The sequence below is a fragment of the Osmerus eperlanus genome, chromosome 25, assembly GCF_963692335.1.
Source record: "Osmerus eperlanus chromosome 25, fOsmEpe2.1, whole genome shotgun sequence".
NCBI lineage: Eukaryota > Metazoa > Chordata > Actinopteri > Osmeriformes > Osmeridae > Osmerus > Osmerus eperlanus.
The window spans coordinates 4,807,773-4,822,029 of NC_085042.1; the positions used below are offsets into that span (position 1 = coordinate 4,807,773).

Here is a 14,257-nt window from a genome sequence, read left to right on the forward strand (position 1 = left end):
AAGCTGTGGGTTGTAATACAACGTATTCTCCTGTTCTGAACTACAAGTTCCATGAAAAACATGGATGGACGCTCGTTACGTAGCCGTGACAATCGACGTGAATATATGCGTCACATCCCCGGATGTCTTTCTTTTTTTCATAGCAAAGGTAGGAATGGCTTCTCCTCACATTTGTTCCGAAATAAAATCGGTATTCATCTTAGTGAATTAAGTAGATTTACCCTTTCACTTTGAAGTGAGGCTATTCTGTTTGTGTTAAAGACCCGGTATTTGTGAAAATGTCAGTATTTCATGGACGATAACTTAAAAATATATTGCCTAATGTTTAGGCTTGGCCTGTGGTAATATGCTAGCTTGATGGACGCGTTGTAAAGCCCTATTGCCTGTCTTTGGGTTACGTATCTGTTTGAATCCTGAAAATGGTGTTAGTGTTCTACTGTATTTCTGAAGCACGTAACTGAAGTATAATAAAGGTATTTCTAGACTGCACCGAGCATAGCCGGCTGACCAGAACATAATTCAAGTTTGCAAGTTGCTAGCCTGCTAGTTAGCATCTGTCATGCCACAATTTATACATGCCTTTACCCTACAGTGACCCATGCCGGTTTTTCAGTTCTGTGGTTAACGCTTACAATTTGCTAGTATAATTATCTAATGTTCACAAACCATTCACCCTGAAAATGTATTTTTAGATGCGACCCAAAGCCTTGTTGTGCATCGCTTACTGACATGCTGATGTTGCGTACCTACTTAGCTACTGTAGCAAGCCAGTAGTAGCACAGTGTTGGGGATCATAGCGTCCTGTCCTGACTCCGAGTGTGTTTTACCTGTCTTCAGATGGCCGAGGGAGATAAAAAGAAGGCTGTCAGGAAGCACGGCAGCCGGAACCCGGTTCTGGTCAGGGGCATCGGCCGCTACTCCCGTTCCGCCATGTACGCTCGCAGAGCCATGTACAAGAGGAAGACCAAGACCACCACCACCAAGGTGAGACCCCGGCCCAGGCCGAGCGTGGAGGGATTTGAACCGCCGACTTTTCAGCATGGGACCCGAAAGCTTTGTCCCTAGATGAAACATTTCAAGCTACGGACGTGGTTTATAAATTAGGGACATGCCTGGCCTGAGGTTGTTTTGTAAACGTTTTTTTGTCGTATTTTCAGATTGAGAAGAAGCTGAAGGTGAAGGCGCCCGCTACAGTCACCAAGACTGTCGGAGGAGACAAGAATGGAGGCACTCGTGTCGTCAAGCTACGCAAGATGGTGAGTCCCTCCACCCCAACACCCTCAGGTTGTCAGACCACTGCTCTGCCTTCTATGTCCTACAAACATATGAGACTGTCATTGGGAAGTTCCCTGTAGACAGTGTTTGGTTTCCACGGTCTTGTCTTGCTGGTGGACATGGCTGCTGGGGTGGTTTCTGATGTGTACCCGTCTCCCCCCGCCGCCAGCCCCGTTACTACCCCACAGAGGACGTGCCCCGCAAGCTGAAGAGCCACGGGAAGAAGCCCTTCAGCCAGCACAAGAGGAAGCTGCGCGCCAGCATCACTCCTGGCACCGTGCTCGTCCTGCTCACCGGGCGCCACCGTGGGAAGGTGAGCGCCGCACACACGCACGCTGTCCCATTCAAAGGCATGGACACACACCATCCCCCACACAGGCATGGACACCACACACACTTCCACCATATCTCCCAACACACGCGGATGAATAATTTCCCCCGGGTCAGCCTGTGTATACCTGAAGTGGGTTTTGACAGGTGTGCCCACAACATGCGCGCCCGTCCCCACGCGTCCCATCTCCCGTAGCGAAGCCGGCGACTTCCCAGAATGCTGTGGCTTTACCCTCACGACGGCTTGCACCCACGCACGTTCACACTCGTTAAACGACACATCCACAGTAGGAATCCGATTCCCTCTCCCCCATCCCACACACAAACGACTGTTCCCTGAGCCCAGTGCGGGGGCAGGCGGGCAGAGGAGCCAGCACACAGCAGTGCACCCACGCGCACGCTCAGCCCCGGCCCTCCAGGGTGGCAAACGTCAAGGGCTGCTTGATAGGCAGAGGACACTCATGCTATTGAATTGGGAGCGTGTAATTTTGTGAAACGGCACATTTATTATGTAAATTGGTGGTCCCATTGTCTTAATTTTTTTCTGCGGTTGTGCCCATTGTTTTTGTCCATGACATTTAATATTGAGGGTTGGTTTTCATTGGCTGGTCAGATGTTCATTTGGCTAGATCTTAAGGTGTTTTTAGCAGTCCTAGTTAGTAGATTTGGATGGTACTTTAGCAGCTGTTTAGGCGAGGATGAGATGGTGGACCTGAAGGACTGACTGGTGTGCTTGCTCCCCTCAGCGCGTGGTGTTCCTGAAGCAGCTCTCCAGCGGTCTGATGCTCGTTACTGGTAAGAGAACCTGCTCCTGTTTGCAACACAATACGACCTTAAGACAATGTTGGGTGTCCTTGTTCTGATCTCCTCTTGACTTATCTCACAAGTCCTTCTGTACCCTTCCTCACCCCAGGCCCCCTCGCCCTGAACCGCGTCCCCCTGCGCAGGGCACACCAGAAGTTTGTCATCGCCACGGCGACCAAGGTCGACATCTCCACCATGAAGATCCCCAAGACCCTGTCAGACGCCTACTTCAAGAAGAAGAGGCTGAGGAGACCACGCCACCAGGAGGGCGAGATCTTCGACACAGAGAAGGAGGTACAGTAGTCACCCCGCTCCACAACAGCCGCCTTCCAAATTAGAGGTAGCCACAAACTTAACAGGTGGTAGCTATTTGTTTTGTGTGCTATTGTGATCAGGTATTATATCAATTCTCCTGTTAAATGTAAGAAAGGAAAACATGTAAATCTGATGACGTGATCCCTCCAGCCTTGTGTCGATGCCCTCCAGGAAGTGAGTGGCGTTGGCATGGTGTTTAACTGTTCCCCTCTCCTCCTCCCCCCAGAGTTACCAGCTGACAGAGCAGAGGAAGGAGGACCAGAAGGCTGTGGACTCCCAGCTGCTGCCCCTCATCAAGAAGGTCCCTCAGCTCAAGGGCTACCTGCGCTCATCTTTCTGCCTGTCCAACGGCGTGTACCCTCACAAGCTGGTTTTCTAAACGTGTTGTAATAAAGAGTACCACAGACCTATGTCCCGCGCCACTGGCTTTTGTTAGCGTATGAATGTTATTTTGCATCCCTGATGTGGGTGTATAGGTGATGAATGATCCAATGGTTTATAAATAACTGAGGCCGAGAAATGTTATTTTCAAAATGGTCAATGTTGGCCTGCCAACGTTCTAATTAAATCACTCTTGGTTCTGCTATTGATATTTTTAACTAGTTCAGCTGGGACTGAAGTGTTCATTCATTGTAGTGCAGTCTTATTTGTAGACACCCAAGGTTGTACAAAACCTGTACATTGATGGTTTATTCAGGTCTGGCCAGCGATTGCAGTGTTGACATGTTCCTGCAGCTGTGAAATCTTTACAATATGAGCCCCTTTTGTTGCTTAGTCCAAGGCTTATACTTCCAATTCATGGATGCAACATTAGCATAAACAAGCCTCTTGTGATTTTCCAACCCCATCACCTGAGCCTGTGTGACTGGAGTGGGTAGAAATTCTATTTCGGTTGCATGATGGCCCATATTACTGCTCCAGGTAGCACATACCCTGGTTACGCAACCATAGGAGCTGGTCCAGAGTTAGTCTAAAGCTGCTTTCAAATAGTCTTGCATTACTGGTGTCAACGAGGTAGCATGAACACCTGAAACAAACTACTCCAAAAATGTATACCCAGCCAAAAACATTGCTTTAATTACAAAAAAGAAATCTGAGACATCAAATCTAATGTGATAGAAAAACAAAAATAAATACAAGTGATTTCATTTGTTTCACATGGCCATGTTTTTTTGTAGTTTTTTTTCCATAAACAAAAGGGGAACAAAGTTTAAAGCAGCACAGAAGAGGGCAGAGCCTGTTGGCCAGGAATGATAGAGCCTTTCTGTCCAGTCAGTCACTGTTTAATGGTCAGTTGATGGGGGCAAGGCGCAGGGCCCCTTAGCCTGACTTGAAGAGCAGAATGGCTACCTGGCCTAGGTAGAAGTAGATGAAATGCTTGGTCTCGTGAGTCACATAGCTGCCGAAGTTCCTCCCAACGATGCAGTGCCAAGTGGGGTTGTACTTCTTGTCAAACTCCTGAGAGAGGCACAAACAGGCATGTCTCAATTAACACAGATGAGAGTTGGGCAGTCACCAATTACCATTTTGAAGGAGGGGTAATCAGTGCTAATGGCTCCTTTAAAGATGGTAGCCAAAGACTGGGAACTAGGCCAGGACACCAAATGACCACACATCGCAACTCTTGCCGACTGCTTATTCCTAACCTTCCTCGTGCTTTCCATTAAACAGGCATGCAATTCGATAAGTACAGTAGGTGAGGCTGTAGTCCAGCCTGGCTCTGATTACCATCACAGGCGGGTTGATGGCTATAGTGAACTACAGTTGTGATGGGCACGGTGTGTACCTTCTTGATGTATGCAGCTATGTCCTTCTCGATGTTGTACTTCTCCAGAGCCTGCGTGGCGCACTCCACGGCATCCTGTTGCATCTCCTCGGACATGTCCGCATTTTTGATCACCGCCTTTCTGTCAGACATGGTTGCCCTGGGAGACCAAAACACAGAATTAGTTTTAACAACAGTAGCCTACATGGAAGAAAAGGATCCGCAAAAAATCCAGTCCATCCTATCCAAATCCGCATTATCGCGCCTCCAAGCGAGCGAGATGAAAGGACTCGTGAAGCAGCTCGACTCAAGCCAGCGTTCCCACTAAACGTCAAGCTTAGCATCTTAGATCAAGGCTTAGCAACAGCAAGCAGTTTTGCACTCGTGCCAGTTACATAATGGCACACACTGCATACCATTGATTCAGCTATGATTTATCAATGTTGCATAACGTTTTCAACCACAATAGGCTGACTACCGCTCTGTGCGTAGTTTCTATGGATACCGCCCGCTGCTGATTCCAACTGCTTTTTAGCAAAAAAATCTCATCGGGGGAGTGACGAGCGCGCCTTGCTGCATGGCTCTAAAGAAATCGGACTAGTCTCACTTGTTCCACCTTTTGTTATAACTTACTTCAGGTAGCTAGCTAATGGGCTTCACTAACGTTACCAGTATCTAGAGACCTACAAATTAACTATTTAGATAGAGTTAGGCTACCTATAATAAAGATGGTTAGCTCTAGCTACGTTACAATTCCAACATGTTTACAAATAGCAAGCAGTAACTTCGATAGGCAACGTAATTATGTCAAGCAAACTTCTAAAAACATGAATACTGGTTAGCCAGTTAACTAGCTAACTATAGTAACTAGCTCCGTGCAGAAATGAATGATGGACAACCATGCAGACCAAGGCATTGATGTCAAGCGTTTAAACTCCGTTCATTTAATCGACCTATGTTCAATTCGAAGCTTAAATCACGTGCCAAATTGTAATACAATATTAAGTTGATTAGCTATGACGAATTTACCTGGTATTCCCAACGGTGGTTGGTTGTATACTTTGCAGAAACGCTTGGTCACAGCACAGCTTCAACTCCCGCAAAGTGGTTGACAAGAAAGATGAGGGTGTGTAACTGACTAAGCACTCGATCGCAGTTACGTCCTATTGGCTAACAGTAAGGCATGCATCTCAGCAATTGGTCAATTTTTGCTGGTTCCACTGGTATTTCTGTCGGCATTTTATTTCAGACCATCATGCTTTGCGGCTCACACAGGTTCTTGGTTGCCGTGACAACGGGTATAAACATTACCGTGAACCTGGCTTCAGAATTCACCTTCAGAATAAGAGCATGGCTACACTCATAGTATATGAGTTTGAGTATATGAGGGGTTTGACGGACATGTAGGCTAGATTTGTGCCCAAATAAAAAAAATAAAAAAGTGATACGTCTGCACACCATACAGGATGAGGACCCAACTTGGTGGCCTGGGTTCAAATGTAAATTAGTGGCACTTTTGACCACTGCTAACCATAGCCAGCTTAGCATACTATACCAGCATTCTGAGGAGCCCTTATTTTAGTGAAAATGTGGTGCTTGAGAAAAGACACGTTCCCACTCCTTCAGTGATACTGTATTTAGAAAGTACCTTAAATATACGTGCACAACCTTAACAGTTCAAACTATAAAGACACAATTTCACATTTATTATCATATCCACACCATACACAATTCAAACACGTTTGACAAAAAATATGAAATAGAACATAATTGCTATTTACCAAGTTACTGTTCCATTGCTTGCCAAAATCAACTCAACGTTGAATTTCTTCTATTGGTAACCTCTACTGAGATAAAAAATAAAAACGTTCCAACTTATTATATGGTGCTGCAGTATGCTAAGACCACACAAATTATATCTAGACTGACTAAGCCATCAGAAATAGATACAGATCATTAATAACCACATCAAGGGTTGGGCAGTTACATTTCAAATAAATGATTAATAACTTTCAAGCACAATAAATATAATCCTGATGGACAGTCTGGAGGAAAACCATCACACGGATGCTGTGTGACAGCATAACTAAATATCTGGTAGCACTGTGCAAGGGCCTGGTGGCCTGGCTGTGTCTGTAGTCAACAAAGCTACAACCACTGTTGCCTAGCAAGTTTAATAAGCAATCAGTCAAAACGGGCTACTGAGGCCTTTCCTACTCATTCACTCCTTAATGTTAAGTTGGATTGAAACCAAAAGAGTCACCAATAAATTAATTTTTGTTTGTTTGTGTGATCTGTCAGAAAATGATATATAGATGTCATGTATGATCATGGAACAAGTAAAACAATGTAAAAATTCTGCCTTGACAATATTTCTTTTCCTCATTGACCCATATTGTATTGACTACGTCTCATCAATACTCATTCACTGATTAACCAAGAAAAAGCTTTTTTTTTTTTAAAACAACAAAAAACATCTAAACTCAAAACACACAAGTTTCATGTGCACACGTTTTTGAGCCTTGTTTGCAGCAGAATCATTGTTTTGAGAACAAAAGCTTGTGTCTCGGCCCTTCACTGGCTGCGTTCTTTTGGCTCTTTGTATTTCCACTGGATGTAGTCAAAGATGTCCTTCTCAGAGTCCACCAACAGAGGCTCCCCTGCCATGCCTAGCAACCACAGAAGGACAATGAAAAATACATTTGATATGTAGTCATTTTGCAGGTGCTTTTACAAAACTGTATTAAGTAACTGTACATCCCAGTGATAGTTAGTAGATGCTCTTATGTGAAGAAGTCATGTTAGCAATCACAGTGCTACACACACTTCTTTCCTCCTTCATACCCCTCGCACACTAAGCTCCCCTGGACAACTCAAGGTTTAACCTTTGATCTCAGCGTGCATGACTCACCAGTGACCCCCAGTGGCCGGATGGTGTACTCGTTGAGGGTGAAGCCCTTCTCCAGAGCATGGGTTCGCATGTTCTTGTTGAAGATGTCGCTCCCAGTGAAATACAGAACGCCACAGTAGTACTGGTCCTTAGGAATTAACCTGGAGCAGAACCGGAAAGGAAACATGAAAAAGAGACACATATGTATAACTACATAATATTCCTTAATATTCCTTCACCCTGTACTAAAACAGGATGTTGATTCTTTAAGCGTCTGATAACACAAGTGTGGATTTCTGTACTGAAACAATACATCTTCCGCAACATAAACAGCCTGCCATGCTGCTGACTACCCTGCTCAATAAGGACCAAGCCTGAGAGGGGAGGAGCTGAGAGGAGAGGGTCTGGTTGGCTGTCACGGTCACCTGATGTCAATGCGCCTGTGAAGGTACTCTTCTTCCTCCTCTTCGTCGCTCGGCTGCAGCTGGCACACCCCCTAGAGACACAGCGACCAGCTCAGACGTAACGCCACTGAACACCGAACAAGACCCAGCAACCCCCTCTCAAAACGCCGCCAGGCCTCACCATGAACTTGGTGTCCCCTTTGGACAGGGTGTCGGTCACGAACCCGACGGACTCCAGGTGGTCCACCACGTCATGGAGGAGTTTGGCCTGGGGAAGAGAGAAGGGGAGGCAGGTGAGAGACCATGCAACGACCCTTCACTGCACTGGAGTTGTGGTGCAGAGGTCATGCTTGGGGTGAACGAATACCTGCTTCTCAGACTCTGAAGTATAATCAGGGTGGGTTAGGAGGATGTCAATATCCCCACTGGACTCTGCACCTGAGACACACACACACACACAACAATATGGGTGTTATCACCATTAAGCATTAATTATTTCAGACAATGGTATGTTGTTACTATTGCCCCCCCTGATCTAACAATAATACAGCATGGAAACCCATCCTTGAATGACTCTCCCCACTGATGTTATCATCCACAGCTCCTGAGAGAACAGTGCAGCGATGTGCAAATTTACATAGAGGAAGTGCTACCAGGCCTGCATTAATATGCACACCCACTGATCCTTCACTTCCTGACCACTGACTGCATCATCTCACCTCTCCTGTAACTCCCACAGATTGTGCCGATGTAGTCGGTGCCAACTTTGTCCAGTTCCTTCAGGATAAGCGCCTGCGTGCACACACACACACGGTTCAAGTAAACACAACGATACGTAAGATGTTTCATGGCAAACAGCCCATACTTCAGTCACTCACTTCCATCGTCTGCATCTCTGCTCGTGGAATTCTTTTTTCAAACTCCTCAAAGTACCTGTGGGAAGCACGACACAGTGTCATGCAGGTTACACACACATTATGTATGTATTATGTATATAGGACAGCCAGCACACTTACTTGAGCCCAATCTGCTGATGATGGTTAAGCTTGTGCTCAATGTTCTTCAGGTCTAAAAGATACAACAGTGTATTGATTAGTCACTGAACTCAAGTCTTCAGTCCAACTACATCTGATGTATGAGGTTTAAAAAAATCTAAACATACCTTCCAGGGTCTTGACTCCCTCGTCAAAGAACTTCCTGGCTGCAGCAGGCCTAGATAAATAGATAGTATACAAGTTAGAAAACAATATCTTCAAGATTCCAGGTGTTCATGTGCAGTAGAGCAGGATAACATACCCAATACCAGTCACTCTGGTAAGGAAGTTGATGGAAGAACTTGTATCATCATTACGAATCTAAAAACACAACACAGATACGTCTTTTTAGGATGGAATTTGGGGAAATACATCAAGTTCACAAAGGGCTGTGTTAAACCGTTCCCCAGACCCTCACCTTGTCCAGTTTCCTGAGGGTGCCTGTTTGTAGAAACTCATCAATCTTCTCTGCAATTTTAGCGCCAACACCGTCCTGATAAAAAAGGCAAATTTTGTACTGTGATTTATTTGCACTTTTTTACACTTTATAACTCTGTGCCTACCATACACACTGGAGAGTGGTACTTCCTCATTGCATTACAATTAAATTCAGAAAGATATATTCCACCTACCAATTTCTTGGCCTCTGTGCCACTTTTAATCTTCTGGGGGTACTTTGAGATAACAGATGCTGCTTTCCTGTGGAACATGACATAGACATAGTACAACCATTCAGTCCTTTATCTAGGTGTTACAATAGGCAAGCAATAGAAGTAAACACTTAGTATCAATGGATCTGCACAGATATCGTCCTACCTGTATGCGTTGTACTTGTGGACAGCTCTGTTGACATTTCTCTCATAGTTGGCCAGTTCTAGGACAATAACAGACACAGAGAGCAAGGACATTAGGTGGCTTGCTAGTGTATGTGGCTTTCTACAAAGCATGGCATTTCACTGCGGTCAGTGGGTAGTGCAGAAGCACATGCTGTTTTGTTTTGGGGTTATGGTTTACGCTAATCAGCTCTCTCATGGTGCTTGATAACTATGCCAAATTATAAACATTTAGTCATTTAGCAGACGCTCTTATCCAGAGCCTGTCATTGAACCTTAATATGACAGGGAGCTTTAAATAGTACAAACTTAAACCACAATCAGCCTGAGAAAGGCTTGAAGTGTGCCTTTTTTTGTGTGTTCTGGTCAGCTCGCTACGCTGACTCTTGTTTAACTAGGATAGCTATCTAGCTAGCTAACTTGCACTTCTCGACTATTGAAAGCAGCTAGAGCTACCATAGCCAGATACCCATAACTCACCAACAAGAAAGTCTGTAATTCCTTCATTTAGGGATTCCTGTGGCGCTTTCCTTTTACTCATCGTTGTATAGTCGTTTTTTATGTGTACTTGTACACAAGTTCACTTACGAGAACCAGCAGTATCTGTTAGCTAGCTAAACTAGCGGTTAGCCTAAAGCTAACAATGAAATCAAGAGGGGGCAGCCGGGCATTCGTCACACGTCATAGAACTTGGGGGCGTGCCTATGGATGAGAACAAGTAGGATATTTAATGTGTTTTGTATAAAAAATCACATATATAATATACCCACGGATTAATAACTAGACAACAAAAACCATGTTGTAATAGAGGGCCCAGGGGCCCACAGCACCCCAAACAAATACTGTCCAGTCCATTTTTTTTAATAAAAAACTGAATAAATCCTACATTTGTGCATGACAGATTCATTATAGTCAGTAGTTTCAATAGAATAACAGCAGTATATCACACAAGTGACATTACAAACACAATTTATAAGAAAATACAGGGTAACGTTCCAGTCAGTTACAAAAGTTGATTTGATATACATTCCAGAAACCTTCCTACAGAATAGCTGACTACTGTAAAGTACAAAATGTATATTGTCTGTCACCCAAGAGTCTATTGAGGATCAAACTGTGTCATACATTCAGTATCAATAGTATGAAATACAAAGAAATCCTGCTTAACCTCAAAGAGGTAAAAATATAACTTAATTCAATAAATTCACATCTAACAGCTCTTGAGTCTGTACTATTTACAAGCTCACTCAGATTCAGATTATTTATTTTTTTGAACATTTGTAAGCGCATTATGAAAATAAACGTTATCTAACGGGATAACACAGTTCCTTCAAGTCTTTCATGACATCTCCTCAGTCCTCTCTCCTCTGGCAGAATCTCCCCCTGGCCACTGGAGGTTAGGAGTTGGTCTTGACGAAGACCTTGTCCCGGGAGAAGATCTTGATGGCCTCTTCTACCTCCGAGAGCTGCTGGTCCAACTGGCTACGGCGCGAGCGAGTGCTCAGGGTGTCAGCCCTCACCGGGAGAGAGAGCAGCTCAGCCACCAGAGTCTTGTGGGCTGGGAAGGAAAGGGAGAGAGAGACAGAGACAGAGAGAGAGAGAGAGAGAGAGGGGGGGGGGAAGAAATAGAGAGAGAAAGATATAGAGGAAGAGAAAGAAACCACAGACAGACAGATAGAGAACAGAGAGAGCCAGAAAGACAGAGAGAGGGATGGAAAGAGCGTGCATCAGAACGAGTGTTCATTTGAGCGCATCATGCGTGCCTTCTAAGATAAGGAGCTTAACAGGAAGACTAGTCTGTAGGCACGCTGAGAAGAGGAGGAGAGACGTACTGTCTCTCAGGGTCTGCAGCGTCTCCTGTCTCTCCCCCTCTGGCATCAGGGTGTGGCCAGCTGGGACAGAGGGATCAGGGGTGTTCCTCCTCCTCTCCTCTGCTTCCCTCCTCCACTGCTCCTTCCTCTCCTCCAGGCTGAGAGAGCGAGAGAGCGAGAGAGAGAGAGAGAGAGAGAGAGAGGGTATGTGAATGAGAGAGCAAGGAGAAAAACATGATGTTCACATTTCAGAGAGAACATCACTGTTCATGGTATATGGATGGTATATACACATCTCAGCACCCAGTGCTTGTAAACTGGTGCTACACAGGGGTAGGAACGGGGTGATTTTGTGTTGAACAGAGATGAACTCACTACTGAGGGACCTGTCCCTTGACAGCGCTGGGAACAGGCTTGTTGCTGAGGCTGGTCAGAGACTGGGAGCGTCGCAGCCCAGTCTTCCTAGCCCCGCGGGCGTTGTGGCTCACAAAGTCCACCGTCCTCCCCCGCACCTCCAACTGGGGCACCACGAACAACAAAAGGCAGAAGAGAAGTCAATTCACCGTGACATGAACGTAAAAACATGCCAATCAATATCAGACGTGAAAGCTGAGTGAGATCGCTGGACCTTACATTTGTTCCTGCATATCTGTGTGAGTACACAAAATCTGTATTGCTGAGGTGATCCTAATCTAATGTGAATGTACCAAGCTTTTCTACTTTACCCAAGAAACACTACCCCCCCCCTAAACCTCCCCAAATCCCAGAATGTTATTCTGCCCACATCTGATACAGAATGTCCTCTGACCTGCAGCCTGTGGGTGCTGTTGTGTGAGGCCGGACGAGGAGATGGACATGGAGAGGGTGAGGGTGAAGGGGCCCGCTGTGGTCGGGGGCGACCAGCAGAGCCGCAGTGGGAGTGGGCTTTCAGGAAGTTCTGACACTCCGGCCTGGCAGGAGGGCTGGTCTCTTGCTAGGAGGAGAAATTGCAGAGCCTTATTCTTCCGCACTTCAGTGAATTATAACAACGTTCACAATCCTCAAGAAGCAAGTGGTCAGCAGTGGGCTCGAACTGTCAACGGCAACTCTGTCGACGCGAAAAGGACGCGTGCGAGAGTGACTGGGTGCTACGTTGAATGCTTGCTGACGGTGGATCGGATGCTGATCTCCACCTGGCCCCGCACGGCACCTCACCTGCAGCTGGGCCATGACTCTGGAGGGGACGTCCTGGTACTTGGGGGAGCTCCAGAGGGCCTTAACAGGCATGGGGCGGGCCTGCTGCCTCTGGACCTCCTGTTCCCGGCACCTCCTCTGGATCTCTCGGAGCCGGCGCACGTTCTCCTTCCCGTAGTCACGCAGCATCTGCTCTGAGGGACACAACACAGGTGCACGTTGTATGCATGTTGTATGTAGCTTTGGATGAAAGCATCTGCTAACTGAATTAAATATTAAAATAAAAAGCCTGCAGGGATGGGTGAGTGAGAATGACTGTATCTACAGTAGCCTACACCTAATTCAGTATGAAGTAGGCCTAGCTTACATTATTTTGTGGAGTAAGTTGTTTCCTGGTTAAGGCTGCAAAAGGATTGCTGTCCCCGATCAAGTTTAACAAGCAAAACCGGACGAGTCACTGACACTGAACACACATCACTTACACACTTACACTGTTACTACATATGAGTTAGTAACACCCCAAGTTTCAGTGCAGGACTTAGGCAGTCCTTGCATTCTAAAACCACTCCAACTTCAGATGGCTTTAACTGTGACTTGAGAAAAAGTCATAATGTGGAGGGCGTGTGGACCCTGTGAGCAAGTACTGTTTGTCCTTACTGTGTTTGGGGGGGTTGGGGCTGAGAGAGATCCCATCCAGTTTGAGTAGGGCCCCTACGACACCTTTCTGGCCCCTCTCCAGGATGTGGGTGGCGTTGGGGCTGATGCGGGGGGCCCGAGGGGCACGGGCACTGTAGAAGCCAGGGTACATTACAGGGTCTGGAGCCAGGGGTCCAGATAGCAGGCCAGGGTCCCCTTCAGCATTCCCCTCCAGGCGACCCCTGGCTTTGGTTCAACACACGTGAGGATGGGGGAAAGTGAGGTTAACGTTATGAAAGAATTACCATTTCACAGAACAATAATACTCAGCAATGAGTGGATACGTGTAAGGAGCACTGACAACTAATTGAGCTAAGAGGTTAGAAGTTTAACATCTTACCAGAGGCTGGTCGCCTGTAGTACTCAGGGAACAGAGAGGGGTCTGGGGGGATAGGCCCAGATATCATAGACGGTCCTTCACACATCACTCAAGCACCTTCACGAACAGGAATCAAGAAATAGTCAGAATGCTTTTGTTTTTAAGTATATAGATCAAATGAGCTAACTAGCCAGCTAGTTTTCAAACGCAACAGAACATAACGTTACTTGATTCTGGTGAGCATGGCTAGCTAGGCTAGCGTTAATGGCATGCTAAGGTAAACTATCGTTCGCTGGCTATTTAAGTTCAGCAAACAGAGTTGACAGAGATAGCATGAAAATAATGTTTTAAGTACGTTGTAATGACATAAAAAGTGAAATGCAGATATTAGCGATTCTCCATGACAGTACGTTCAGTTTACCTGTACAATCTTAAGAGAAAGACACTTGTTAAGCCACCGACGTTGATTGCCTGGTCAACAACACGCAGACTGATGACGCAGTGTCAACACTACTCAAGCCGAATTCCTCACCATGGCAACGCTGATGACCCATATTTTATATGGCTCTGACCCATACCGCAGATAAAAAGGCTCTGAACTTGTCTTA

General features: G+C 45.9%; 4 protein-coding genes across 4 annotated transcripts; 1 reads left to right on the forward strand and 3 right to left on the reverse strand.

Annotated features, from left to right (window-relative positions):
* The first annotated feature begins 125 nt into the window (after nt 1–125).
* Nucleotides 126–3,134, forward strand: rpl6 (ribosomal protein L6). Its single transcript, XM_062451289.1, has 7 exons — nt 126–148; nt 838–984; nt 1,158–1,256; nt 1,445–1,588; nt 2,352–2,400; nt 2,519–2,703; nt 2,951–3,134. Exons 2-7 carry the CDS (start codon nt 838–840, stop codon nt 3,101–3,103), a joined length of 777 nt encoding a protein of 258 aa, XP_062307273.1. The 5' UTR covers nt 126–148; the 3' UTR covers nt 3,104–3,134.
* Nucleotides 3,135–3,777: 643 nt separating this feature from the next.
* dynll1 (dynein, light chain, LC8-type 1) lies at nt 3,778–5,674 on the reverse strand. Its single transcript, XM_062451290.1, has 3 exons — nt 5,519–5,674; nt 4,511–4,649; nt 3,778–4,182 (listed from the first exon to the last, which is right to left on the reverse strand). The coding sequence occupies exons 2-3, from the start codon at nt 4,640–4,642 to the stop codon at nt 4,045–4,047; spliced, it is 270 nt and encodes an 89-aa protein (XP_062307274.1). The 5' UTR covers nt 4,643–4,649; nt 5,519–5,674; the 3' UTR covers nt 3,778–4,044.
* A 500-nt stretch (nt 5,675–6,174) lies between these two features.
* Nucleotides 6,175–10,312, reverse strand: polb (polymerase (DNA directed), beta). The gene is made up of 14 exons (XM_062451599.1): nt 10,131–10,312; nt 9,634–9,691; nt 9,450–9,516; nt 9,236–9,310; nt 9,080–9,138; nt 8,946–8,995; nt 8,800–8,851; nt 8,662–8,716; nt 8,503–8,575; nt 8,151–8,221; nt 7,965–8,051; nt 7,805–7,875; nt 7,401–7,540; nt 6,175–7,158 (listed from the first exon to the last, which is right to left on the reverse strand). The coding sequence occupies exons 1-14, from the start codon at nt 10,189–10,191 to the stop codon at nt 7,064–7,066; spliced, it is 1,014 nt and encodes a 337-aa protein (XP_062307583.1). The 5' UTR covers nt 10,192–10,312; the 3' UTR covers nt 6,175–7,063.
* A 290-nt stretch (nt 10,313–10,602) lies between these two features.
* enkd1 (enkurin domain containing 1) lies at nt 10,603–14,227 on the reverse strand. The gene is made up of 8 exons (XM_062451598.1): nt 14,071–14,227; nt 13,671–13,766; nt 13,292–13,516; nt 12,656–12,828; nt 12,270–12,434; nt 11,837–11,979; nt 11,483–11,619; nt 10,603–11,208 (listed from the first exon to the last, which is right to left on the reverse strand). Exons 2-8 carry the CDS (start codon nt 13,753–13,755, stop codon nt 11,048–11,050), a joined length of 1,089 nt encoding a protein of 362 aa, XP_062307582.1. The 5' UTR covers nt 13,756–13,766; nt 14,071–14,227; the 3' UTR covers nt 10,603–11,047.
* Nucleotides 14,228–14,257: the final 30 nt, after the last annotated feature.

Excerpts from the sequence above, each read along its gene's own strand:
- dynll1 (XM_062451290.1), bottom strand. The coding sequence starts at position 4,642 with ATGTCTGACAGAAAGGCGGTGATCAAAAATGCGGACATGTCCGAGGAG. Across the intron at positions 4,183-4,510 it reads TAGCTGCATACATCAAGAAG|GAGTTTGACAAGAAGTACAA; the intron begins GTACACACCGTG and ends TGCCTCTCTCAG.
- enkd1 (XM_062451598.1), bottom strand. The coding sequence starts at position 13,755 with ATGTGTGAAGGACCGTCTATGATATCTGGGCCTATCCCCCCAGACCCC. Across the intron at positions 12,829-13,291 it reads CCCCAACCCCCCCAAACACA|AGCAGATGCTGCGTGACTAC; the intron begins GTAAGGACAAAC and ends TGTGTCCCTCAG. Across the intron at positions 11,620-11,836 it reads AAGGGACAGGTCCCTCAGTA|CCTGGAGGAGAGGAAGGAGC; the intron begins GTGAGTTCATCT and ends TCGCTCTCTCAG.
- rpl6 (XM_062451289.1), top strand. The coding sequence starts at position 838 with ATGGCCGAGGGAGATAAAAAGAAGGCTGTCAGGAAGCACGGCAGCCGG. Across the intron at positions 1,257-1,444 it reads TCGTCAAGCTACGCAAGATG|CCCCGTTACTACCCCACAGA; the intron begins GTGAGTCCCTCC and ends CCCCGCCGCCAG. Across the intron at positions 1,589-2,351 it reads CCGGGCGCCACCGTGGGAAG|CGCGTGGTGTTCCTGAAGCA; the intron begins GTGAGCGCCGCA and ends TGCTCCCCTCAG.
- polb (XM_062451599.1), bottom strand. The coding sequence starts at position 10,191 with ATGAGTAAAAGGAAAGCGCCACAGGAATCCCTAAATGAAGGAATTACA. Across the intron at positions 8,222-8,502 it reads CTGTGGGAGTTACAGGAGAG|GTGCAGAGTCCAGTGGGGAT; the intron begins GTGAGATGATGC and ends TGTGTGTCTCAG. Across the intron at positions 8,052-8,150 it reads CTTCAGAGTCTGAGAAGCAG|GCCAAACTCCTCCATGACGT; the intron begins GTATTCGTTCAC and ends TCTCTTCCCCAG.